Source organism: Vicia villosa, unplaced genomic scaffold (genome assembly GCF_029867415.1).
Source record: "Vicia villosa cultivar HV-30 ecotype Madison, WI unplaced genomic scaffold, Vvil1.0 ctg.000663F_1_1, whole genome shotgun sequence".
In the NCBI taxonomy this organism is placed as follows: domain Eukaryota; kingdom Viridiplantae; phylum Streptophyta; class Magnoliopsida; order Fabales; family Fabaceae; genus Vicia; species Vicia villosa.
In genome coordinates this window covers 508,884-536,204 of record NW_026705295.1, presented here as the reverse complement: position 1 = coordinate 536,204, position 27,321 = coordinate 508,884, and the positions used below count along the sequence as shown (strand labels likewise).

The 27,321-nt window shown below is 37.1% G+C and overlaps 1 protein-coding gene across 3 annotated transcripts; it reads right to left on the bottom strand.

The window, feature by feature from the left end:
* Positions 1-6,857: 6,857 nt before the first annotated feature.
* LOC131630233 (telomere repeat-binding protein 5-like) lies at positions 6,858-11,530 on the bottom strand. Of its 3 annotated transcripts, none has more exons than XM_058901017.1 (12): positions 11,265-11,530; positions 10,746-10,814; positions 10,489-10,659; positions 9,997-10,277; positions 9,468-9,859; positions 9,065-9,253; positions 8,903-8,965; positions 8,652-8,731; positions 8,209-8,444; positions 7,809-8,126; positions 7,665-7,728; positions 6,858-7,377 (listed from the first exon to the last, which is right to left on the bottom strand). In XM_058901017.1, exons 3-12 carry the CDS (start codon positions 10,567-10,569, stop codon positions 7,228-7,230), a joined length of 1,854 nt encoding a protein of 617 aa, XP_058757000.1. In that variant the 5' UTR covers positions 10,570-10,659; positions 10,746-10,814; positions 11,265-11,530; the 3' UTR covers positions 6,858-7,227. The 3 variants fall into 3 exon arrangements, with proteins under 3 accessions (XP_058757000.1, XP_058757001.1, XP_058757002.1); XM_058901018.1 differs by having other exon boundaries at positions 9,080-9,253; XM_058901019.1 differs by having other exon boundaries at positions 9,098-9,253.
* Between the last annotated feature and the right edge of the window lie 15,791 nt (positions 11,531-27,321).

Here is a 27,321-nt window from a genome sequence, read left to right as displayed (position 1 = left end):
AGAAGCAGCCATTTGAGCACAACTGAGATTACTGGTTTTCTTCTTGGGTTTGTGTTTAGGGTTAGAGAAAATGGCGAACAAATTGCAGAAATGCATGCAAGAGGAGAGAGAATGAGAGCGAAAAAGAATAAACGTTATGATGTGAGATGAATATATAGAGGCGGATTTGAAAAAGAATGCAATGAAATTATGAGAGTGAACAGTTACAGAATCAATTGAAATCAAATGCATTAAATGATGAATGACGTTAGGTGAGAGAACGTGATATTTGAAATGATTCGCACACTTACCTAGGGTGGCGTCCCATCAGTTGCACGCACGCTTTTACCTATAGAGTGAACACGTGTTCACCATCAGAAAGCGCTTGGTGACAGCTGTTTTACATTGATTTTGCTTCTGATTCTGATTCTGATTATGATTATGACTTCCATTCTTTAGAAAAGATCTCGTTCTGATAGGATCATCTTTCTTTCCAAGAATGACATCTTCTGAGTGAGCAGATGTGAGTCTAGAAGATCTTCTGACTGTTGGCTCTTCAGAAATTATGAGATTCTCTAAAGATGCAGCAACTTGATCTTCTGATCCTTTGCTTCTGAGATCTTCAGCTTCTGATACTTTGCTTCTTGGTTCTTCAGCTTCTGAAATTGAGATATCTATATCTGCAAAATTCTCAAACTGCTTTGGCTTTTCAAGACCAAGCTTATCATCAAATATGATATTGATTGATTCTTCAACAACCACTGTTTCAGTATTGTATACTCTGTAGCCTTTAGAGCGTTCAGAATATCCAAGAAGGAAACACTTCTTTGCCTTTGAATCAAACTTACCAAGATGATCTTTAGTATTCAGAATGAAACAAACACATCCAAAAGGATGAAAATATGAAATGTTGGGTTTTTTGTTCTTCCACAATTCATAAGGAGTCTTATTAAAAATAGGTCTTATAGAGATTCTATTCTTAATATAGCATGCAGTGTTTATTGCTTCTGCCCAGAAATGCTTAGCCATATTGGTTTCGTTGATCATGGTTCTGGCCATTTCTTGTAGAGTCCTATTCTTTCGCTCTACAACTCCATTTTGGTGTGGAGTTCTAGGGCAAGAGAAATCATGGGCAATACCATTTTCTTTGAAGAACTCCTCAAAGAATTTGTTCTCAAATTAGCCACCATGATCACTTCTGACCTTTATGATTTTGCACTCCTTCTCAGATTGAATCTGAGTGCAGAATTCAAAGAACACTGAATGAGACTCATCCTTGTGTTTTAAGAACTTTACCCATGTCCAGCGACTATAATCATCTACGATGACTAATCCATATTTCTTCCCTCTGACAGATGCTGTTTTGACTGGGCCAAACAGATCAATGTGTAGAAGTTCTAGCGGCCTAGAGGAAGAAACAACATTCTTAGACTTGAATGCAGGTTTGGAAAACTTGCCCTTCTGACATGCTTCACAAAGAGCATCTGATTTGTATTTAAGATTTGGGAGTCCTCTAACCAGATTTAGTTTGTTAATCTGAGAAATCTTTCTCAAACTAGCATGTCCTAATCTTCTGTGCCAGACCCATTGCTCTTCGGAAACAGACATAAGGCAAGTCACCTTCTGCTTCTCAAGATCAGAAAGATCAATCTTATAAATGTTGTTCTTTCTCTTGCCTGTAAATAGGATTGAGCCATCCTTCTGACTTACAGCCTTGCAAGACTTTTGATTGAAGATTATGTCATAACCATTGTCACTTAATTGACTTATGGACAACAAGTTATGAGCTAATCCATCTACCAGAAGAACATTAGTTATAGAAGGAGAGTTACCAGTACTTATGGTTCCTGAGCCAATTATCTTGCCCTTCTGTTCTCCTCCAAACTTAACTTCTCTAGCAGATTTAAGCACCAGGTCTTGGAACATAGACCTTCTTCCTGTCATGTGTCGAGAGCACCCAGAGTCCAGGTACAATGACATGCTTTCCTTTGTCTTCTTTGCAGCCAAGGATATCTGCAATGGGAATAATCTTTTCCTTAGGTACCCACATTTTCTTGGGTCCTTTCTTGTTAGTTCTCCTCAAGTTCTGATTGAACTTGGGTTTAGCATTATAAACAACAGGAGGTACAACATGATATTCCTTATTCTGAGTTACATGATATTTTCTAGGTTGTGTCACATGCTTCTTAGTGTGTGTAATGTGAAAGCTTTTGGCATGTGATGTGAGCCTAATATCATGGGAGTGGCCATACTTGAACTGATCATACAATGACTTGTATGTGATTTTCATATCATCTACAGGTTCAAGTTTGTATGGGGTATCACCCTCATAACCAATGCCAACTCTCTTGTTTCCAGAAACAGCATATATCATAGAAGCAAGATGACTTCTGCCAATACTTCTAGATAATAACTTTCTAAAGCTCAAGTCATATTCTTTCAGAATATGGTTAAGACTAGGAATGGATTTTTCTGAGTCAGAAGGAGATCCAATATCTTTGGATAATTTTAAAACTTTTTCCTTCAGTTCAGAATTTTCCACTTCCAGCTTCTTAGTTTCAGAATCAAATAGCTTTTTCAACTTTTTGTATTTGATACTAAGATGAGCCTTGAGTTCCAGAAGTTCTGTTAAACTGGAAACTAACTCTTCTCTAGATAGTTCAGAAAATACCTCTTCAGAATCTGATTCTGATATAGATTCTGATCCATCATCAACTGTGGCCACCAGTGCAATGTTTGCCTGCTCGCCTTCAGAGTCTAATGAATCTGAATCATCCCAAGTTGCCATAAGACCTTTCTTCTTGTGAAACATCTTCTTGGGCTTCTCCTTCTGAAGCTTTGGACACTCACTTTTGTAGTGACCTGGCTCATTGCACGCAAAACAAGTGACCTTCTTCTTGTCATATCTTCTGCTTCCAGAAGATTCTCCTTTTTCAAGCTTCTTAGAACTTTTGAAGTTCTTGAACTTCTTATGCTTGCTTTTCCAGAGTTGGTTTACCCTTCTGGAGATCATGGACAGTTCATCATCTTCTTCTGATTCTGATTCTTTATAATCTTCTTCTTTAGCCTGAAAAGCGTTAGTGCATTTTTTATAATTAGATTTTAATGCAATAGACGTACCTTTCTTTTGAGGTTCATTTGCATCCAGCTCTATTTCATGACTCCTCAGGGCACTGATCAGCTCTTCCGAAGAGACTTCATTCAGATCCTTTGCTATCTTGAATGCAGTCACCATTGGGCCCCATCTTCTAGGCAAGCTTCTGATGATATTTTTGACATGATCAACTTTAGTATATCCCTTGTCAAGAACTCTTAATCCAGCAGTTAGCGTTTGAAATCTTGAGAACATTTTCTTAATGTTTTCATCATCCTCCATCTTGAAGGCTTCATATTTCTGGATCAAGGCAAGAGCTTTAGTCTCCTTGACTTGGGCATTTCCCTCATGAGTCATTTTCAATTATTCATATATATCATGGGCAGTTTCCCTGTTAGATATCTTCTCATATTCAGCGTGAGAGATAGCATTCAGCAAAACCGTCCTTGACTTGTGATGATTTTTGAATTGCTTCTTTTGATCATCACTCATTTCTTGTCTTGTCAGCTTTGCACCACTAGCTTTCACTGGATGTTTGTAACCATCCACCAGAAGATCCCATAAGTCACCATCTAAACCAAGAAAGTAACTTTCAAGTTTATCTTTCCAATATTCAAAGTTTTCACCATCGAATACTGGTGGTCTAGTGTAACCATTGTTACCATTTCCATTGTATTGCTCAGCAGAGCCAGATGTAGATGTAGTTGTTGGAATTTCACTAGCCATCTTGACTTAGCGTTTTTCTCTTTCTGAATCTTTTATAAACACGGTTAAGTGCTTGCACCTTAGAACCGGCGCTCTGATGCCAATTGAAGGATAGAAAAACACTTAGAAAGGGGGGTTTGAATAAGTGTGACTTTAAAAACTCTTAAGGTAAAAACAATTACACAATGATTTTTATCCTGGTTCGTTGTTAATGAAAATACTCCAGTCCACCCCCTTAGAGTGATTTACCTCACCTGAGGATTTAATCCACTAATCATTGGGCTTGATGTTAAGCTTTGGGACATCCTTGAGGATGGCATTGATATTCAAGTAATTGGAGTGGAAATGTTTGTTTATAGAAGAGTTCTCACACCAGCTCAAAAGAAAGTGTACATAAAACACCACAGAGTAAGAGGTATTATTGTTGATGCTCTACCTCACTCTGCATACATAAAGATCATAAATAAGTCAACTGCCAAGACTCTCTTTGAATCATTACGTGCTACCTACGAAGGTAATTAGCAGGTGAAAGAAGCTAAGGCCAATCTTCTGGTTCACCAGTATGAACTCTTCAAAATGAAGGATGATGAAGACATTGAAACCATGTTCTCTAGGTTTCAAGTTCTTGTATCAGGCTTTCATGTTTTGAACAAGACTTATACATCTGTAGATCATGTAAAGAATATTCTAAGGAGTCTTCCTGTGAGATTCAGACTTAAAGTTACAACTATTCAGGAAGTTAAATACCTGGATACTTTAAGTCTTGAAAACATGATGAGAAACCTTCGTAGACATAAATGGAACTGAATGGAGATGAGCCTATGAAGATGTCCAAGTCAATAGCTTTAAAATCTACTATTGAGAAATCTAGCGGTAAAGCTTCCATATCCTCAAGAGCCAGCAAATCAGAAGAAGCTTCTGATGAATGAGTTTCTGATGATAACTCAGATGATGAGTAAATGTCATTTATCATTAAGAGATTTCAACATATGGCCAAAAGGAACAAGAGATTATTTGGTAGAAGTAGTGGCTTCTGAAGCTCTAGTTCCAAAGACAAAGAAGATGACCAAAAGATCTGCTACACCTGCAACAAGCCTGGTCACTGCAGATCTGATTGTCATGATTTACAGAAGAACAAGTCAAAGAACGGAAGCTTCTAGAAGGACTGAAACAGATTCAAGAAAAGTCTCATTGAAAAGTGGGATGAACTTGATAATGAAGGAAGTTCTGACAAAGATGAATGATAAGTAAATCTGGCGTTGATGGCTCTCACATCAATTGATGCAGAATCTGAATTCTGCTCTAGTTCAGAATCAGACGAAGAAGATGAGGTATTTCATTCAATATCTGATGAGTCGTTGTAAAGAAAAAGCAAGACACGTGGAAATATTAAAGAGAGATTGTGATCTTTTGAAAGAAGAATTAAAAATGTCTCAAGACAAATTTAAATCTCTTGAAAAAGATCATAAGGCTTTCTTAGATAAAGCTTCTGATAAAATATTAGATGAGCATGAGGTAGCCCTTCAAAGATTTATCAAAGTTCTAAGGGATCCATGACCAATGACCTTAAAGTCAAAGATTCTGAATAAACCAGAACAAAGACCATATGCACCAAAGAATCTAAAGGGTTCATAAACTAATTTTAAGACTCATCTAAGACAAAAAAATTTATAAACCAAAAGTCTGGATTGAGCCTAGGCATTACTATCAGGCAAAAACACAAAACAAGAAAAAGCCTATTAGAACTAGCAGAAGACCCGTAAGAGTATGGGTACCTAGATCTCAAATTATATTTGATGTAGATATGCCCAAAGGAATGAACAAAACTACAATTCTAGTACTAGGACAATGGTTGGCTACTAGATATTAAAGAAAGAAGGCATACATTCTGAATCCCAACACTGAAAAAGGAAGCAATTGTGGATTTATTCAGCATCCAAATGCAAGCTCCTAAATATTCATTGTGTTAGGTTTGAAAAGGTGGAATTATTTTAACATTACTTAGACATATGAATTTGTAGTGTTTATAAAGTTTGGGCAACCCTCACCTTACAAGTCGATTTTGTAAGGTTGAGTTAGGTTTAACCACAATTCTAAGATAGTATCGAAGTCTATCCAAGATTTGTTGGGCCACCTACTATCAAGTTATTTCCGTTATGCCATCCATCATTTATATCCATGTGCCAAGTGCAATAGTGTTTGGTGTGAGGGGATGTGTTAATGATTCTCACGTCAGATGAAATATGACCTAAAATATGTTTATAAGTGGGGGACAATCCTCCCCTTACAAACCAGTTTTGTCAAATTAAGTTAAGCTCAACCATAATTATAAGAATCTCATTGCATCATTTATATACAGACACCAAATTCAATAGTGTTAGGCATGAGGAATTGTCTCGTGACGTTGATCAAATGCCTCAAGAGAAATTATCTTCAAAACTTGCAATAATTTTTCTAATTAGTATCAAGAAATGGATCTTGGAGTTCGAATAGATTAGGAAAAAACTAATCATATGAATTCTCTAATAACTAATACAACGTTGAAATCATTTAGGCATAAAATAGATAATAATCATGAAATGATGAATATGATTACTCCTCAAGTTGACAGTGTTTAACTATGTGATCGAAAAACACTACAACCATGTATCATGTGTTGATTAGACAAATGGGTGGAATAATGAATATAATTGGTGCACCTAACGAGGGTGACAACAATGTTCATAATATAATTCTTCAAGTAAGACAAAACATAGGTAACCCTAGGAGGTGATCTGTTAGTGAAAACTTGAGATTTGAGGGTGTGCTTCTCTCAAAGTCTTAGGTTTGAATTTCACTAGCTGTTAACAACTCTTGTGTTGGACTAGTCCATAGATAATAATATTTGAGCTTATAGCTAATTATTTGTATGTTATACCAATCTGTAAGGTCTGTACTTGTTGATATCATTGTATCCTCTGCAAGTCTAACAGCTTAATGTTACTGCCATTACACATTATTATCATTACAAGACCAAAGAAAATAAAAATAGAGAACATATTCTAATTGAGAAATCATTACATCAATTTGCAATAGAAGATATTCAATTGTACCTATTCATAGGTAACTCTTTTATGTGTAGTATTCAAGATAACAACAAGTTACAAGTAACAAATTCATGTGATGTGGTGTTAACTCCTATACATATTTCATTATTCTAGTTTTGCTTTTGATAGCATACCAATATTTGACCATAAGGTACATAAGAATAAAAATGTAACTCTATGGTCAAATAATCATGTACAAATCACCTCAACCATTACATGGCTTAGGGAAGGTATATTATGGATCATATATATTTAAGCAAATATATGGAAATTAACATATACTATCTTTCTGAACACTGTATACTTCTGCAGTAGTGTAAGTTGTTCTGATTTGATTCTGCTTTCTTCGATATCGTAAAAAGCTCACATTGATTTAAGTTGATGCTTACATTGTTGTTGGGACCAATAGGCATGAGCAGCTAAGACCCTGTCGAGAAGCTCTTGAGGAACTGGTTCTCCTCTCCTTTGTTGAGGGGAGATTCTCGCTGTGTGAACTAATGTCTTCCACTTATCCTGCAGTATTCCAAACATCGCGTTAGAGTTACCAAAATGCAAATAGCGCGTAGTTATCAACACACTTTTTGTGTGTGTATTAGTACGAGTGGATTATTTTTTATGTGCGCACACGCATATGTATGCATATTCTAAACCCTTCAAGAAGTTTTCTAACACATGTGCGTGTATGTATGCACATTCTAACCCTTCGAGAAGTTTTCTAACGCATGCGCGCGTAGTATGCACGTTCTAGCACTTCAAGAAGTTTCGAACATAGAGAAGCATAAGTTCGATAAATCCTTCACCTTCAAATCCACATAAGTTCGATGCTTTGCATTGTCAAAAGCGCGTTGTTTGACATCACGCCATCTGCAACATACACATAATATTTAATACAACCTCCATTCACAATTATAAGAATTACAAAAAAGAAGAATCATTAACCAAACCTTCCGGTTCCTAGTTTTTCAACTGCCTGAACCAATGCTTCTACTTCTAGAACAGAAAACGGCCTCCTGATACGGCGCTGTCCAAAGTCAGGATTCCCTGATTTGCGCCGATACGGAACCACAGCTAAAGCATCCATGTTGATGGCAGGAACTGTGACCAGAGCGCGGCATTTTGACATGTTATTATTGTTAGCTGAAGTATCTCCTAGAGAGGAGACCCCGTTAAGATCACCTTCCGCACAATTTTCAATTTTGACCGTAGAACGTTCTCGAGATACATTATGTGTTCCTTGTTGTAACATTAAAGACGTCGATTGCCTGTTTATTGAAAACGAACAAATTAGTAACAAAACTTCTCTGAGGCATATGTTTGCAATGGAAATCCAAACATGAATGTTACCTAGATAGCTTTTGTCGTGAACCAGTGGTTAGGAAACAAGGGTCGTCGTTGTATGACGATGACATTCGATTATGTCTTGGCTCCAACATGAATCCTAACCTATGACGTTTGTCATCTTGAGAGATCCCGGTCTGGATCAAAGTTTTGCTGTCATCTCGAATCTTCTTTCCCTGAAGAAGGATGCCTACATGTAGTTCGTCTCCAAGTATAGCTGTCACAGCTTCCATTACTGTCCTCTGCAAATATTAACAAAATAAAGCTAGCCAATAGACATTGTGAGCGCACGTAAAACGATAGAATGGATTGTTTATCGTAGTTACTATTACTGACACTTACTTTATATACATTTGAAATATACTTTATAAGCTATCTTGAAGAGGTTATGGACATGTCATAAGCTGTTTTCATCGCTGTCTATCATCAGATGAGGTTTAATCACATACCTTGAGTGAACCGATAGTCGCAGTTTCAGGTATATCGATAAAAAGCTCGGGGACTTTAAAGGATTTTATGCTAAGCTTCACTGCAACGTACATAATAAACCATGTCAAATTATTTTCATAAGCTCTTCCAAATAGTGTCACAAGTGGTTATGCCACTAAATAAGTTCAAATAAACCGATTCAAATTCCAAACAGACACTGAATTAGGATTATTTGTTTAAATGTGTCAAATCATTTCGTGAACTTTCCTACCATTACAACCCTTGGACGCGGGATGTGCTTGTTGATCAGCCATAGAAGATGATTCTTCAATTACTGTAAACAATAGTTTCGGTCATTGAGCCAAAACTTAAAAAACAATCCTAAAAGGAAACATAGATTACAAATAAAAGTAAAAAAAGCGAAGTACGCAACCATGCATTGTTGCACCTGCACCGTGGTTTGTACCATTAACCCTTGGACTAGAAGAATCAACTATGCCTTGACATTGTGACCAGCTATCAGACGTAGACGATGAAGTTTGATAGAAAAACTTCCTTTTCTTAAATGGATACATCCTTTCGGAATTTTCAAGCACAGAATTGTCCCCGCTATTGTTCTCATCTGTGTCATAAAGAATGTGCAAAATAATGAATACATGCATCAATAGAGATGGCTTTGCTTGAATCAGCGTTATCAATCGCGGATAGCAGAAAATAGAGGTTTGCTGAATTTCTTAGACGCTACAATGTTATAGTGCCGCTATAACCACTATTTGACAATCACGATTAGGAACACGAAACTAAACAAAAAATCAACTGCGAGTAAAGCTACAAACCATTCACCAAATGACTTGCATCCTTAACCTTTATCATATCTGGTGGCGAGCTGGGTGATCCAGATATCTTATTCTTTGAGTTCAGTTGAGTGCACCTAACAAAGTTTTCGTCATCATCTCTATTAATTAATTTCCTAGTACCGGAACCATTTGGTAAAGAATTAAGATTCATGTGGCTACGACCCTCCAATGAAGGCTTTTCCACGTGATTTTCCGCACTGCAATCTTTCGATGCTTTTTGGCCTGGTTCTATTGATCCGTCCGATCTGTTTTTAATGCGGATGATTTTCTCGTTCGTATTTCTCAATTTCACACGTTCATCTTCCCTTTCAAGAACATTCTGTCCTTGTCCTTCAAGATGGTTTTCGTGTAAAGAAGAATCGCCCATGACTCTGCAGAAAGTTTCATAGAACACGGCATTGTTGCATGATGTAAGGTTAGTCGTTTCCAAAATCCAAAAACATCAAGCTCATCTTTGAACTATTTTTTTTCATCGGCATGTGCAACAAAGTAGAAATTCAACATTTACCTTTGGTTTTCATGATTCACTTGCAAACCAGGGACACAACCGGAGACAACTTCACTACAAGTTCCATGCTCAAATTGCTCCTCCTTAAACGGTCCGGCTTGATTGTCTTGTTTGTTTTCCTTTACACTAATACCAGAAAAAGAACGAGGATCTTTCGCAGACGCAGCAATATCAGGAACCGAACTCTGATTCTTCTGCAAGAGATTGCCAGCTACACTAGCCAAAATATCAAATGCCTGTATCTGATTGCTGTCGGGTTTCTTCCTGATCTTACCTCTCCCCTAAACATGTATATTTGAATCAATAAGAATGTTACTAATGATAGGGAACATAAGTAGCACAAACACTTTTGATCGAAGTTTTATCTGGTGTCCGACACTAATATGACACATACACCTACATTGAATCAATTCCGTTTTCTTAAACGATTATCGATATCCACGTGTCAATGTCTGTGTTTCATAGCGTACGAGAATAAAATCAATGGCCTACCCTAGGAGATCTCGAAGCTCGAGGAACGGAAGGAACTTCATAGCCACTAAAACCATAATCCAACCTCTTCTGCATAACCATATCTCAGAAAATCATTCCTATAAGAAAAAGTCATTCGATAAACATAAAACCAGCTTCCTTGAGTTCTGAAGACACCCCTTATTATACAACCTGTAAACATAATCAAATTCAAATACATCAAACAAATACTCCATAATAACAAGAATATAAATCAACAAAAAGTATTGAAAGCTTACATGCACATGATCATTAGAAGAACAGGTATTCGCCTCTTATCCGGTTTGAAACTGAAGCAGATACATACCCTACAACATTTTCAAAACAAACAAAAACCAGAATTGTTACATAATGATCCTAACTATCCAACAACAACAACAGAAAAACAAAAATCACTATGAAAAACCACTGATGAAGAAACAATGACAATATAAATAATCATTTTATTCAATACATTGGTCATATGGATCTTCAAACCACCAATGACCCTTTTAAGGAAACAACATCTGACAAAGTAATAAATTGAATAAATCTAGAAAAGAAATGGAGGGAGATTTGTATTAAACAATGCAAATTGAGGGGGGGAAAGTAACACCAAAATGATGAAGAAAAACCAAACAAAAGTACAAAATACTCATAAAAAAAGAAACCTTTTAGTGTTGAATCATGAAAACAAAACAAAAAACAAAAAAATCACATTTTTTGGGTACCCTTTTAAAAGTTAAAAAGAAATGTTGTTGAAAAAAAAAGTTTCTGACCTTAGAGAATTGTGGTACTATTATGTCTGAAAGAATGAACAACAAAAACCTCCTGAAAAACCATACAACCTTTGTGTTGTTCTTAAACCCCTCACAAGTAACTGTTTCCAAACGTTTGACCATTTTCACATATCCTAGGAATGGAGTAACCGGTAACTAACATGTGTTTCTACCGGATATAGAAGGTTTAGTACTTAGATTTGACCGGTTCTTGTGTTTGGGGTGATCCACTCACTACTCTCTTTATGTCACTTGTTTGCTTAACATATGGCATACTCTCCACTCATTTGGGGGGTTTTTCATCATCTTATCTTATTCACATAAACAACACACAAATGATTTCTAAACTCTAGCTACATTTTGTGTGAATTTGCTAACTAGTCCCTTTACATTATTTCATTTTATTTACAGTTAATACAAATAATACTAGTGTCTAGATGTGTAGGATACCCATATATAGTAATGCTTGATCAATCATAATTATATGTATGTGATGAAATTTTCATATGTCTAACAATTAAACCCCAAAATAATATATCAAAATGAAATTGAAAAGAAAAAGAATAAAGAAATTGTTTTATGAGCTTTTGATTATCTATATAACTTTTTTTTAATGAAAATCCATATAGACATTTTTGTGTTTTTCTTTTAACCAATAAGAAAATTTTATTTCAAATGGGTGATTTCAAAGTTAATTTATTGATGCAGTTATGGGTGACAAAACGGGTTCGATCTGTTAGGCGTATCTGTTTTGTCCGCACATTTTAGCGGAACGGACAAAGATTTTAGTCTTGCAGCCTCTAATATGTCGGCCCTGCCCTACTCCTTATTTTGCGAGTGAGGACATTAACATAAGTTTTTGAAATTTTAAGCTAAAAAGTTGTAGAGTCCATGGACCTGTCTTGCCCAGCCCTCATTTTTTTACAAGGCGGAACAAAGTTTTAAACTTGCGCCCTACACAATGTCGACCATTCCCAGTCCCTTTTTTTTTGCGAACTTTTGTGGAACGGACCTAAATGGGACAGGCATGCCCGTTTGCCACTCCTACCTAGAGTTTTCTCAGACTTCAATTTTTACAGATAGTAGGTAGATGGGCTACATTGTGGGCCACCGTATTAGGCTTACGTGTCAAAAATAAAAAAGTGACATTCTCGAACCATAAAATGTTTATCAAATTCTTCTGGAGATGATGCTCATCGTCGTTCTTCAGTGTGGTTTCGTCTTTGATTTTTTGCTCTCATGCCCCTCAATTATGTCTAGGCGACTTTCGCTATTTGATTAAAAGATTATACGCTTGAAGCCACTATCGTTCGCTAAATCCATGGCCATTAGCATCGCAAGGATCTCATCTACCATATTAGTCCCATTATTCATCTTCACTTTGGATGTACCTTCATGGGCGGTTTTGAGAATTTCCCATGCATCCTTGGCTACTTCACATGTATTCACCAACCTATAGATGTTCTTGTCAATTCCATTGAAGATGGCATTTAGGGCTTTAGCATTGCCAAGCGCAAGTTCATCCTCTTCTTTGTCCCAGTCTTCTTCAGGCTTTAGTACAACAGTGGGTTGTTTGTCTACTCCTATAACAACAGGATGCTTCCATCCTTTCAATACTGCCTTCCAGATTTGGTTGTCTATGGACTTCAAAAAGGCTACCATACGAGGTTTCCAATAGTTATAATTGCTTCCGTCCAGAACAGGTGGTCTGTTCAAAAATCCAACTTCCTTGTCCATCGTACCAGAAAATAACCTCCCTAGATCTCACCCAGATGCAGAGTAGGATGCCCGCTCTGATACCAATTGAAATTCTGGTATCAGATATGTGATGTCGAATGAGATGTCACGACACAAATATTTGTTAATGGAACAAGCTAACAGCAGTAATGATAACAGTAAAAATACGTGCAGAAAGTAAAGAACACAGCAATATGCTAACCCAGTTCGGTGACAAACACGCCTACTCTGGGAGCTACCAAGCCAAGGACGAAACCAATATCCGATAGTATCAATTCAGAGTTAAACTCCCCTGTTTACAACTCCTCACTTAATCACTACACTTCCTATGGTTTCTACCTAAGACTCACCTAAGTATGAGGCCCTCCTCAAATCCATTCAGTCACAACACCCTGTGATAAAATAACACACGCAATAAAAACAGAAGACACTCTTCCAAGACACACAATCTTCAATGCTTAAAAGCTTATGAGGACGAAATACTCGCCTTGCTAACAGCTTCGGAGATCACACAGCATTCAACACCTACAGGTTTGTGAATGCACACATATGGAACTTACAACACAGAATCCTTAACACAATGTCGCGCCGCACAATTAGGATTAGTTGAGCTCTTTTAGATCAACAATAGCCAACAGTCATGGTCTTAGGCCAATCATTAAATAGGTTTCTAGAACACCCAATAAATCTTTCAAGAAATTAGGTCATCTTGAGATTACGCAATCAAAACACACAATCAGTTAAACAGCTGACAACAAAAAGCCTAAAATAGAAATTGTTGCTCGATTCAGTTTCAGGAACCTAAGATGTTAAGACATCTACTTTGACATCTACGCAGAACATATTAACAATATGTTTTACCAAAATTGCTGCCAACACAGAACCAACACATGACATTATACTTGTAGTTGGCTTGTTATTTCATGAATGCTATTTTCACCCTGGTCAAGAGCGTACATATGAATCTGATTGTATCTTTAATATGCGTCTAAGAAAGATACCAAATGGTAGCCGGCAGAATTATCGATGAGTTGGTTGATGTTCGGTAGGGGATATGAGTCTTTTCAACATGTGTGGTTAAGATCGGTGTATTCAACACACATCCTCCATTTGCCCGACGCTTTTTAACCAAAACCACATTAGATAGCCATTCAGTATACTTCGTCTCTGAAATGAACTTCGCGTTTTATAATACTCTAGTTCCCCAACGATAATTTAATAAAAATTAGAGTAATTTATTTCTTAAATTAAAACACAATATTCATGATGCTACACTTTACCAGATTATTAAACCCTGTTCAATCATGCATAGCTAGATACATAGCACAATCAAGTGGATGAACCAACAACAAATATAACATAGTTCTGAACTTTAACTTCATTAACGCAACAGAAAGAAACATATTATTCTTCAAAATCCTCAACAATAGGAAGAAACAGTTATTCAATTAAAAAGGAGTTCTTAATACTCCAACAAATCAACAAAATTAAAATGTCAACATAATAAAATAGACAACCGTTCACCCCCTAGTGTTACATATCAGAGCACAGATGTTGACTCATAAAATAAGAATAGCAACCTCTTCTGGACTCGACAACCTCGTACTACTCCTGATTATCTACATGATGTCGTATAAAGCATCATTCCAACATAATCGTGAGATATCACAATAATATAATAAATTATATAATAATAAGTATTCAACATATATCTCATGGAGGTTATCACAATACACACTCTACATTTTTATATCATCGGTAACAATTTGAGTACATAATAATCACACAAGCACACGCAATCCATCATTCATATTGGCATATAATTTATGCATCAACCATACAACTCAACATCATGCAAATAATTCATCTTCATGTTATGGGACTGACCCGACTCGATGCATGTGGTACCAACAGAGCATAAGCTCTCTCTATAGTACCAATTTGGGCAGAAACTGAAGGATAGAAAAACACTTAGAAAGGGGGGGTTTGAATAAGTGTAGCTTTAAAAACTTGACCGATAAAAATAAATTGCACAGTTATTTTTATCCTGGTTCGTTGTTAACTAAACTACTCCAGTCCACCCCCGCAGAGATGATTTACCTCAACTGAGGATTTAATCCACTAATCGCACGGATTACAATGGTTCTCCACTTAGTCAGCAACTAAGTCTTCCAGAGTCTTCTGATCACACACTGATCACTCCAGGAACAACTGCTTAGATACCCTCTAAGACTTTCTAGAGTATTCTGATCCACACGATCACTCTAGTTACAACCTGCTTAGATAACCTCTAAGACTTCCTAGAGTATTCTGATCCACACGATCACTCTAGTTCCTTACAACTTAATGTAATCAATTCTAAGAGTATTACAATTGCTTCTTAAAAGCTATAATCACAAACTGTGATATTTCTCTTATCGTTTAAGCTTATTCTCACTAATATATTACAACAGCAATGTAGTGAGCTTTGATGAAGATGAAGATTCTGAGCTTTGAATAGAACAGTGTTTCAGCAAGTTAATATGAGTTGTTTTGTTCAGAATCGTTAACCTTGCTTCTCATCAGAACTTCATATTTATAGGCGTTGGAGAAGATGACCGTTGAGTGCATTTAATGTTTTGCGTGTTCCGTACAGCATCGCATTTAATGTTATACGCTTTTGTCAACTACCTCGAGCCTTGTTCACGCTGTGTCTACTGACGTTGCCTTTAATAGCTTCTAACGTTCCTTTTGTCAGTCAGCGTAGCCTGCCACATGTACTTCCTTCTGATCTGATGTTTGTGAATACAACGTTTGAATATCATCAGAGTCAAACAGCTTGGTGCAAAGCATCTTCTGATCTTCTGACCTTGAAGTGCTTCTGAGCGTGATACCATCAGAACTTCAGTGCTTCTGATCTCATGTTCTTCTGATGCTTCCATAGACCCATGTTCTGATTCTGCTTCGACCATCTTCTGATGTCTTGCCAGACCATGTTCTGATGTTGCATGCTGAACCCTTTGAGACAAAGCTTCTGAGCGCTGAATTATGCATACTCTTTATATATTTCCTGAAAAGGAAATTGCATTGGATTAGAGTACCATATTATCTTAAGCAAAATTCATATTATTGTTATCATCAAAACTAAGATAATTGATCAGAACAAATCTTGTTCTAACAGAAACATGCCATAATCCCTCAATAATTTTCCAATCCAGACCAACAACAGGGCATAAGCCCTCAACCATGTATGCATGCAACTCTAACATACAACAACATAATTATGAAATTACAAAGTGTAATCTCTAAACATTCTGCCATTCCTTGCCAACAACACCGACATCATTATGCATTATATTATGCAATTTATTTTACCATCATTCCTGCAAAATCATTGTTAAATCACAACTAAATTAATCGCAACTTCAGAACTTGAATTTCTTTAGATCCCTAGAACACTCATAGCTTCTGATTCCTGCTTCTATTTAGGACAGCTTCAGAACTTGAATTTCTTTGATCATCAGAACATTCACAACTTCTGATTCCTGCTTCCATCTAGGACAACTTCAGAACTTGAATTTCTTTGATCTTCAGAACATTCACAGCTTCTGATTTCAGCTTCCATTTAGGACAGCTTCAGAACTTGAGTTTTCTGGATCTTTAGAACATTCACAGCTTCTGATTTCTGCTTCCCTCGGATAGCTTCAGAGCTTTGAATTTCTACCAACATCACTTCATGCTAGATTTGTATCAGAACATTGTTGAATGTACCAGAGCATCATCAGAGCATCTCTACATCCTGAAATGTTACAGAACAAAAACTAAACGACCAAAGTCAGCATGAACGAATCAGAACATAAAATGTATATTAGAACACATGATATGTATCAGAGCCATATAGGCTAAAATAATGTATCAGAGCAAATAGAATTTTGTCAGAGCAAATAGACAAATATGGATCAAATTCTATTATCAGTGCTTCTGATTCTGAAGCTTGACAGCACTCAGCTTGCTTCAGTTTCCATAAGCTTATTCTTTTTACAGAATAACGCTTCTTATGGTTTTGCTTCTTGTGTGCTTTGAAGATTCTCTTCACTTCTTTATACCTGCAAAACACTTAAACCATATAGAACTTGCAGTTCTTGTTAGTGAAAGCAACTGATTAAATCAAATCATTTATCACATATTTCTCCCCCTTTTTGTCATATCATCAAAAAACAGAAAAGATTCAGAGACAAACAAAAAGAAACACACGGAGGAAGAAGATGATTTCATTGAAGTTCAAACATCAGGTACAGAAGTACATGAAGATAAGTAAGATCAGATGCACAAAAACAGATGCAACGAAAAGAAAGAAACAACACAGACTCAATCTAAGATGGCCCTAGCCTTGACAGGATCTTGGCCAGCATCTCTTGAACCTCATTGTTGTGTCCATCTTGCCTCACCATGAAAGCTCTAAACTCAGCATTGAGTGAGCTTTGCTCATCCTGTCTCTTCTGAATTTCTTCCAGAGTCCTTGCAAGACGAGAAGATTCATCAGAAGAAGCTTCACCGCTTTCAACCACAGGAATAGCAACTTGATCTGTAGCTTCCATGGATAGATCATTTGCAGGGATTTCCTCAACAGGATCTGATTCAGCAACATGATCTTCAACATCTGCTTCTTGCATAGAAGCATCTCCATATTCTGCAGCAGGAATTTCCGAGTCTCCATTCTTAAGTGCCTGAAGAATGGCAGCTAGATTCCTGGGAGCAGAAGGACCTTCAACTTCTGGTGGGTCAACAACTTCTGGAATGACCAAGCTTGGGTCTTTCTCAGAAGGGTTTTCCCTCAGATAGTTAAAGAGAGTCTTGAAGTCTCCGAGCAGAACAGGATAATCAGGAATAAAGATAACACTATCCCTGCATGGATTTGCTTCCATTTCAGCAGCCAGTCTTAATTGTTCCATCTCATCCAAGAGGGGCTTCTCTTCCAACAGATGTCTTCCTTTGAGACTAGCAAACCAGAAGTCTTCATAATTCCTCAGAATTCCACGAGGCCATGGGGCAGCAGCTACACAGGCTTCCTGAAGTTCTAAAAACAGAGCATCTGATTCTCTGCGAAAGATCCTCCAGAAGTTCCGCATAGCAACATCATTCAATCCAGAACTTTCAGCAATTCTGAGAGTATCAAAGATACTTCTGAGATTCCTCTTTATTTTTTCAAAAACTACACCAATAGGGTATACAGGGCGGAATTTTATTTGGGTTTTTGAAAAGGCAGGGTTGGAAGTGAAGTACGGATGAGGTTCTCTATCCAACCTATAAGAAGATTCTGCTTCAGTATCAGAATCTAACACTACCACTTCAGCTTCAGGACGAGGCTTGGGAGTGTAGTTGCAATCACGGAGCAGCTGCTCATGTGATGCAGAGGTTGGAAGAGGAGAATCACAAAGGTTGTTTTGAGAGGTGGAGGGAGTATGTTCAAAGGTGGCATTGGGAGAAGGTTGAGATGGAAAGAGAGTTTGAAGGGGTGGTATATCCAGAACAGGATTGATGGTAGGTGGAGAGGAAGGAATGGTTATAGGAGAAGATGGAGGTGTAAGAACATGGACAAAAACAGGTGATTCTGATGTGGCTTTTTCTGGTTCAGGTGTAGGGACAACCTCTATTGGTGCAACTTCTGAACGAACAGCAGGAGCAGAATCAGGTTCACAAATGCATATACCTTTGGAACCTCTCAGAAAAGCTTTGGCCACATCCTCAGTCTTCTTTTGCTTCTTACTCTTCGGCTCTTCAATAATCTTTGCTTTGCCGCTAGAGATTTCTTTCCTTCTGACATATGTCAGAACTTCTGATTGATTCTCAGCCTCTTGAGAGACATTTTCTTCATCAGACTCTTGAAGAATCATCTTCCTTTTTCTTGTTTTCTTCTTCTCAACAGCTTCTTTCCCTTTCTTCTCAAACTCATCAGAGACAGACTTAGCAACCTTTGCAATGACCTCTTTAGAAACATCTTGTTTCTTAGAGACAGCAGAAGGATAATCATGCTTTCTTTTAGTCCTTTCTTCCTTCTTCTTATTTATTTTCATTGGAGCACCCTTCTCTTGATTTTTGAGATATTTATTTTCTTCTTGTGATAACAGATACCTAGTTCTGACTACAGGTACCTCACAGTTGAAGAAAGTTTCAAACTCAGCAAGAACAGGTGCTCTTCTGATTCTTGTATCAGCAAGAGGTTGGGGAGTCTTACTGATAGCCTTAATTACTTTCATCTTCTTCAAAGTGAATGCATTCAGACAAGCCCCAGATGTGACAGCAAGGTCTTTCACAATACCTTCAGATTCCAAGCTTTCAACAATCTTTGAATGCACCAAAAGATTTGAAATAATCCTTCCAAAAGGAATGATTGTTCCACCCTTTTCTCTGAAAGCGTTTCTGGAATCCTTTACTGCTTTCCACAAATGGTTGAAGATGATGTAGATTGCATCAACCTTCTTCTTAGTGGCAATGCAATAAAGAATATACCTTTGCTCATTATTGATGAAATCTGAGGCATGTGTTCCTTTCCTATGGTAGAAACACCCAAGAAGGATCTTTGTCCAGATTTTGTAGACATCTCTCAAATCCTTGACGCTTTTTGTTTTCTTGACATTTGGATAGAGAGTGGATAGAACATCTTCCCAATCTGCCCTTTGATCAATCTCAAAAGCCCCTTCAGGGTTTTTCAGATCAAACATCACTCTTAGGATGTTTTCAGTAATAACAACAAACTTTCCATGGACGAAAGAAAGTATTGATTTTGGAGCAACCACAGCATGTGCCCAGAACTCCTTGACAAGATCCGGATAAACTGGGCCAACGAACTCAGCAAACAACGAGGTCCATCCTTGAAAGATGATGTCTTCTTTAAGATGAAATTCATGTTCTTCAAGGTTGTCAAAATCAACAATAAGTTCACATAGAACTTCTAATTTGTCCTTGGGAATAGAGCATGCAACAACAGGAGTAAGTTGCAAAATTTCTTCTTGGAGATGGTGAGGAACAGATGTATCAACATTTTGGGATGAGAAGGCAGCCATGGATGCAGAATGAACAAAAGACGAACAAGAAAAGAAAACTGGGTTTTCGATTAGGGTTTTAGAAAACGGCTAAGAACTTTTCAAACGAGAGAATGCAAGAAGAAAGAGAGACAAGGGAGCGAAAAAGATATATGATATGATTTGAAAAGAATATAAGGAGACGAATATAAAATAGAGAATGAAAAAGAATAAATAAACAAAATGAATAGTTTCAGAATCAAAAGAAATCATTTTCATTAAATGACGAGTGATGTGAGGAGAGAGATCGTGGTAAAAGAAATGATTTAAAGCAGTTACCTAGGTCGGCGTCTTTTCAACTGCACGCTTTGTACACATCATACAGACACGTGTGCATCATCAGAGAGTAGCAGACCGCTGTAAATAGAATATACTTTACGCGTACAGATTTTGATTGCTGCTTCTGAGTTGATCAAATTTCTCTTCTGGAAACACTCCTTCTGAAGTATGCTGATGTAAATCTGAATGATCTTCTGATCCATTACTTCTGATATACACAGCTTCTGGAGATTCACTTCTTTGTTCTGCAGCTTATGATAAGACAAAACTGTATCTGCAGAAATTCTTAAGCTGCTTTATTTCATCAGAAACAAGTTTATCATCAAACCAGATATTTATTGATTCGTCCACAATCAATGTTTCAATATTGTATATTCTGTAGCATTTAGAGCATTCAGAATAATCAAGAACGAAACACCATTGCATTAGAAACAAACAAAACGGATGGTTCCAAGACTAATAAACTTTCTTTTCTGATCTCCTACGAACATAGTTTCTTCAACAGATTTAAGTACCAGAACTTGGAAGACAGTCCTTCTTCCCTTCAAGTGTTGAGACCAACTTGAGTCCAGGTGACATGACATGTTGACTTTTATCTTCTTTGTCGCCAAGAGAATCTGCAAAAGAAATAGTCTTTTTCTTTGGTACCCACATCTTCTTGGGTCCTTTCTTGTTAGTTCTCCTCAAGTTCTGATTGAACTTGGGTTTAACATTGTAAGCAGAAGGAGGAACAGCATGATAATTCTTAATATGAGTTTCATGATATTTCCTAGGTTGTGTCACATGCTTTTTGGTGTGTGTTATGTGAAAACTTTGAGCATGTGAAGTGTGCCTAATATCATGTGAGTGGCCATACTTGAACTGATCATACAATGGCTTGTATGTGATTTTCATCTTATCAACAGGTTCAAGTTTGTATGGGGTTTCACCCTCAAAACCAATGCCAACTCTACTGTTTCCAGACACAGCATATATCATAGAAGCTAGCTGACTTCTGCCAATACTTCTAGATAAGAACTTCCTGAAACTTAAATCATATTCTTTCAGAATATGGTTTAGACTAGGAGTGGATTTTTCTGAATTGAAAGGAGATCCAACATTATTGGATAATTTTAAAACTTTTTCTTTTAATTCAGAATTTTCCAACTCAAGCTTCTTCGTTTCAAATTCAAATAGCTTTTTCAGCTTTTTGTATTTGAGACTAATCTGAGACTTGAATTCCAGAAGTTCTGTTAGACTGGAAACTAACTCATCTCTAGTAAGTTCATAAAATACCTCTTCAGAATCTGATTCTGATGTAGATTCTGATCCGTCATCTTCTGTCGCCATCAGCGCACAGTTAGCCTGCTCATCTTCAGAGTCTGAATCATCTTCTGACTCATCCCAGGTTGCCATAAGACCTTTCTTCTTATGAAACTTCTTCTTGGGATTTTCCTTCTGAAGTTTTGGACATTCATTCTTGAAGTGTCCAGGCTCATTGCATTCATAGCACATGACCTTCTTCTTGTCAAATCTTCTGTCATCAGAAGATTCTCCATGTTCAAATTTCTTTGAACTTCTGACGCCTCTGAACTTCCTTTGCTTGTTCTTCCAGAGTTGATTTAGCCTTCTGGAGATCAAGGACAGTTCATCTTCTTCTTCAGATTCTGATTCTTCAGGATCTTCTTCTCTAGCCTGAAAAGCGTTAGTGCATTTCTTGATATTGGATTTTAATGCAATAGACTTACCTTTCTTTTGAGGCTCGTTTGCATCCAGTTCAATTTCATGACTCCTCAGGGCACTGATCAGCTCTTCCAAAGAGACTTCATTTAGATTCTTCGCAATCTTAAATGCAGTAACCATAGGACCCCATCTTCTGGGTAAGCTTTTGATGATCTTCTTTACGTGATCAGCCTTGGTGTATCCCTTGTCAAGAACTCTCAATCCAGCAGTAAGAGTTTGAAATCTTGAAAACATCTTTTCAATGTCTTCATCATCCTCCATCTTGAAGGCTTCATACTTCTGGATTAAAGCGAGAGCTTTAGTCTCCTTGACTTGAGCATTTCCTTCATGAGTCATTTTCAAGGACTCATATATGTCATAGGCCGTTTCCCTGTTAGATATCTTCTCATACTCAGCATGAGAGATAGCATTCAGCAAAACAGTTCTGCATTTATGATGATTCCTGAAAAGCTTCTTCTAATCATCGCTCATTTCTTGCCTTGTCAGCTTTACGCCACTGGCATTTACCGGATGTTTGTAACCATCCATCAGAAGATCCCATAGATCACCATCTAGACCAAGAAAGTAACTTTCCAGTTTATCTTTCCAGTATTCAAAGTTTTCACCATCAAATACCGGCGGTCTAGTATAACCATTGTTACCGTTGTGTTGCTCAGCAGAGCCAGATGTAGATGTAGACTTTGCAGTTTCATCAGCCATCTTTTACTGAAGCGTTTTTCTCTTCCTGAATCTTTTCTAAACACGGTTAAGTGCTTGCACCTTAGAACCGGCGCTCTGATGCCAATTGAAGGATAGAAAAACACTTAGAAAGGGGGGGTTTGAATAAGTGTAGCTTTAAAAACTTGACCGATAAAAATAAATTGCACAGTTATTTTTATCCTGGTTCGTTGTTAACTAAACTACTCCAGTCCACCCCCGTAGAGATGATTTACCTCAACTGAGGATTTAATCCACTAATCGCACGGATTACAATGGTTCTCCACTTAGTCAGCAACTAAGTCTTCCAGAGTCTTCTGATCACACACTGATCACTCCAGGAACAACTGCTTAGATACCCTCTAAGACTTTCTAGAGTATTCTGATCCACACGATCACTCTAGTTACAACCTGCTTAGATAACCTCTAAGACTTCCTAGAGTATTCTGATCCACACGATCACTCTAGTTCCTTACAACTTAATGTAATCAATTCTAAGAGTATTACAATTGCTTCTTAAAAGCTATAATCACAAACTGTGATATTTCTCTTATCGTTTAAGCTTATTCTCACTAATATATTACAACAGCAATGTAGTGAGCTTTGATGAAGATGAAGATTCTGAGCTTTGAATAGAACAGTGTTTCAGCAAGTTAATATGAGTTGTTTTGTTCAGAATCGTTAACCTTGCTTCTCATCAGAACTTCATATTTATAGGCGTTGGAGAAGATGACCGTTGAGTGCATTTAATGCTTTGCGTGTTCCGTACAGCATCGCATTTAATGTTATACGCTTTTGTCAACTACCTCGAGCCTTGTTCACGCTGTGTCTACTGACGTTGCCTTTAATAGCTTCTAACGTTCCTTTTGTCAGTCAGCGTAGCCTGCCACATGTACTTCCTTCTGATCTGATGTTTGTGAATACAACGTTTGAATATCATCAGAGTCAAACAGCTTGGTGCAAAGCATCTTCTGATCTTCTGACCTTGAAGTGCTTCTGAGCGTGATACCATCAGAACTTCAGTGCTTCTGATCTCATGTTCTTCTGATGCTTCCATAGACCCATGTTCTGATTCTGCTTCGACCATCTTCTGATGTCTTGCCAGACCATGTTCTGATGTTGCATGCTGAACCCTTTGAGACAAAGCTTCTGAGCGCTGAATTATGCATACTCTTTATATATTTCCTGAAAAGGAAATTGCATTGGATTAGAGTACCATATTATCTTAAGCAAAATTCATATTATTGTTATCATCAAAACTAAGATAATTGATCAGAACAAATCTTGTTCTAACAGAAACATGCCATAATCCCTCAATAATTTTCCAATCCAGACCAACAACAGGGCATAAGCCCTCAACCATGTATGCATGCAACTCTAACATACAACAACATAATTATGAAATTACAAAGTGTAATCTCTAAACATTCTGCCATTCCTTGCCAACAACACCGACATCATTATGCATTATATTATGCAATTTATTTTACCATCATTCCTGCAAAATCATTGTTAAATCACAACTAAATTAATCGCACTTCATACGACACTGACATGCGAGGCATAAGTCTCGAATAGAAAAATATCATTTTCAAATATCAAAATTATCATCATGTTAAAGAGAATATTTTTAGCTTTCCAACGGTCCAAACGACGCGTCAAATAGACACCCGAGTCGAAAGATATGAATTTTCAAAGTTTAGAAAATTTGATTTGTCCCAGAGTAACCGGTTACTTCATTTCAGGTAACCGGTTACTTCAACATTTTCACGCCTCTGTTAGGCAATTTTTGGCCCAGGTAATCGGTTACTTCAACTTACAGTAGCCACTGTTTTCAAATTTTTAGCCAGGTAACCAGTTACTTCATTTCAAGTAACTGGTGACTTCACTGTACCAGTAGAAAAATCATCTATTTTCAGGTTGCGATTTTCAACCCCAAAACTCCCGAAAATTGAATTATAAAAGGTTCTCACTTTTCACAAATTATTACTACACATTATACAACATATTCAACCATTCCATAACACCAGTTATACATCAATTTCATCAATTGTAGAGATTAAATTATGAACAACCTAAACCAAAACCTAACATTCAACAATTCCCACAAAACCACAATTATACCACATATTATAGAGTCAGTACCTCACCCTTACCTTGGTAAAGATTCTTCAAATTCTTCTAATGGAGGTTCTCTTAGCCCTAGTTTTGCTCCTCTTTCTCCGAACATGATCGTTCCAACAAATGTTACGATTGACTATCTCTTCCCCCTTTTAGACTAGAATAACCCTTTGACCCCTATTATCATAATCCATATTACCCTCACTATTTTCCTCATAAGCCAATTTAAATAATTCTTATAATTCTAAATAATTATTTTCTAAATAAATATTTCCCACTACTTTATTTAATTAGACTATTTCTACCAAAATTCTATTTCAACACTAACTCGCATTAAACACAGACAAACCAACAATAGCATCAATTAAATCACAAACAACCGATTAAAATAAAAATAAAATATTCAGAACGTTACATGTTTAATAGACCTCTAAGTGTTTTCTTGGTGGCCTCTGCTTTTTAAGAGATTATTTCCTTTGTTGCAGAGATAAGTACGTAGAACCAACATCTAGGTTCAGCCGATGCCACGCCACTTGTGTATGGATTTAGGGCATTTCATGAGGGGAGATGGCAAAGATTTTGGAATTCGACTAGCACGGACTATACCTATGGGGATATTCGGGTCCCGATCTTGATTGACATGGCCGTATTATCTACCAATTGCACGAATTTGAAATCTCTGTCTGGGGTAGGTCTAATTATGCTCTTACGCGCTTTGAGGTTGAGCCTGTTGCAGTTTCTTGAGGTTGAGGTTAAAATATCTTCATGGATTCCTCTCTTGATCCTCTTGGATTCTTGTAAATCAGCATTTATAGTGATCGATATTCCCTTTTTGTCATTATAGGCTATCTTCAAATGTAGCGTAGTGGCTATGGCATCTAACTTAGCAAAGAAGGACCTTCCTAGAATGCCTTTGAAGCTCCTTTGGTGCGGTATCACCAAGAATGGAAGAGTCATTGTTCTCTTACTCGATTCTTCATGTATTAATAGTGTCAAGTCTATCGTAGCACGAGGGCGAGTGATTAAATCGTTAAAAGCCAACATTTCTGCTCCCTCGAATGAAGACATGTCTGCTCAATCGACACCTATCGGTACAAATGCATATTTATACAGGATGTTGCAAGAACTTCCATCGTCTACTAGGAATCTTGTTACGGTAAGATGGTTGATAATGACCAAGATGACCAAAGGTAGATAAAATTTTGGGAGCCCGTCGATCTTTTTCAAATCCAAGAACCTAACTCAGATAGATTATTTTGCCAAAAATATGAAATGGTGCTCGCGAATGGTAATAGTCAAGTGATGGAGTGTTAGGTATGGTAATACTCTGAACAATGTCGATCTGCGACGAGACCTGAGGAACAGGATCTAGATCCTTCTTCTCGAGCATCCTCTTAAGATTTCCGCTTACACTTGATCACCTTGGATGAATATACGGGAATCAGAATTTGATTCCCACAAATGACGCCACTATTTCTTATCAGAACCATAAATATATGCAGTCACAGAAGCTACGGTAGAGAAGGGATTCCAACGCGACGAAGCAAGTGGTGTACCTGAAAGATTAATGTAAAACCCCATAATTTTCATTATTTGATTTAATTGGAATTTAAATTATTAATTGGATTGTTGGGAGTTTTGGTGATTTATTAGAAAATTATGAAAAATAAGTACTTGGGCTTAGTGTGATGGTTAGTAAAGGGGAGGTGTAAGCAAGTAGGCCTCACTAAATTAATTTTATTTTTCATATAACAAAGGAAGTTGAAAGAAAAGGAAATAGAAAACAAAGAGGAGAAAGGAGGAGAAATCAATCATACGTGAAAAGCATAGGAAGAGGAAGCTCTCAAGCATGATAGAAATGTGTTAGAATATGAAAGTTGTTACTGTTTTGATGTTGCAATTGTTTTGGTACGATTTAGCTTGAATTTGGAAAAGATGAGATGCTGTCAAAAAGGGATTTTTCTGCTACTGGTACGTGGTAACCGGTTACACTCAGGGTGGTCACCAATTACCGTAACAAAAAATGGCTAAAAATTGGGTTTTTAGGTCTGGTAATCGGTTACGCTCAAGGCGGTAACCGATTACACTGAAGTCTTTTTGAAAAATAATTGATTTTCGTCAGGTGTAACCGGTTACACTATTTTTTGTAATCGATTACACTTAAGCTTTTTTTGAAAAATAGTTTTAAATTTTAAAAATTCATTTTTTCCAAACTATAGGTTCGCTTTAGTCGCCGTTTTGGGTGTTGGAAAGGTAATTGAGTATTCTACCTAATAAATTGGTTAACGGACAGTGGTCTGATTTTATTTTGAAAATCTCAATTTAATTCGTTTATGGTGAGTTTGTACATTGTGGCAATGTGGTGATGTTGTTGAATTATGAACCGATGGCCTTTTGGTGTTGGAAACCAATGTTTAACATTATTCAATCTTTTTGAAATT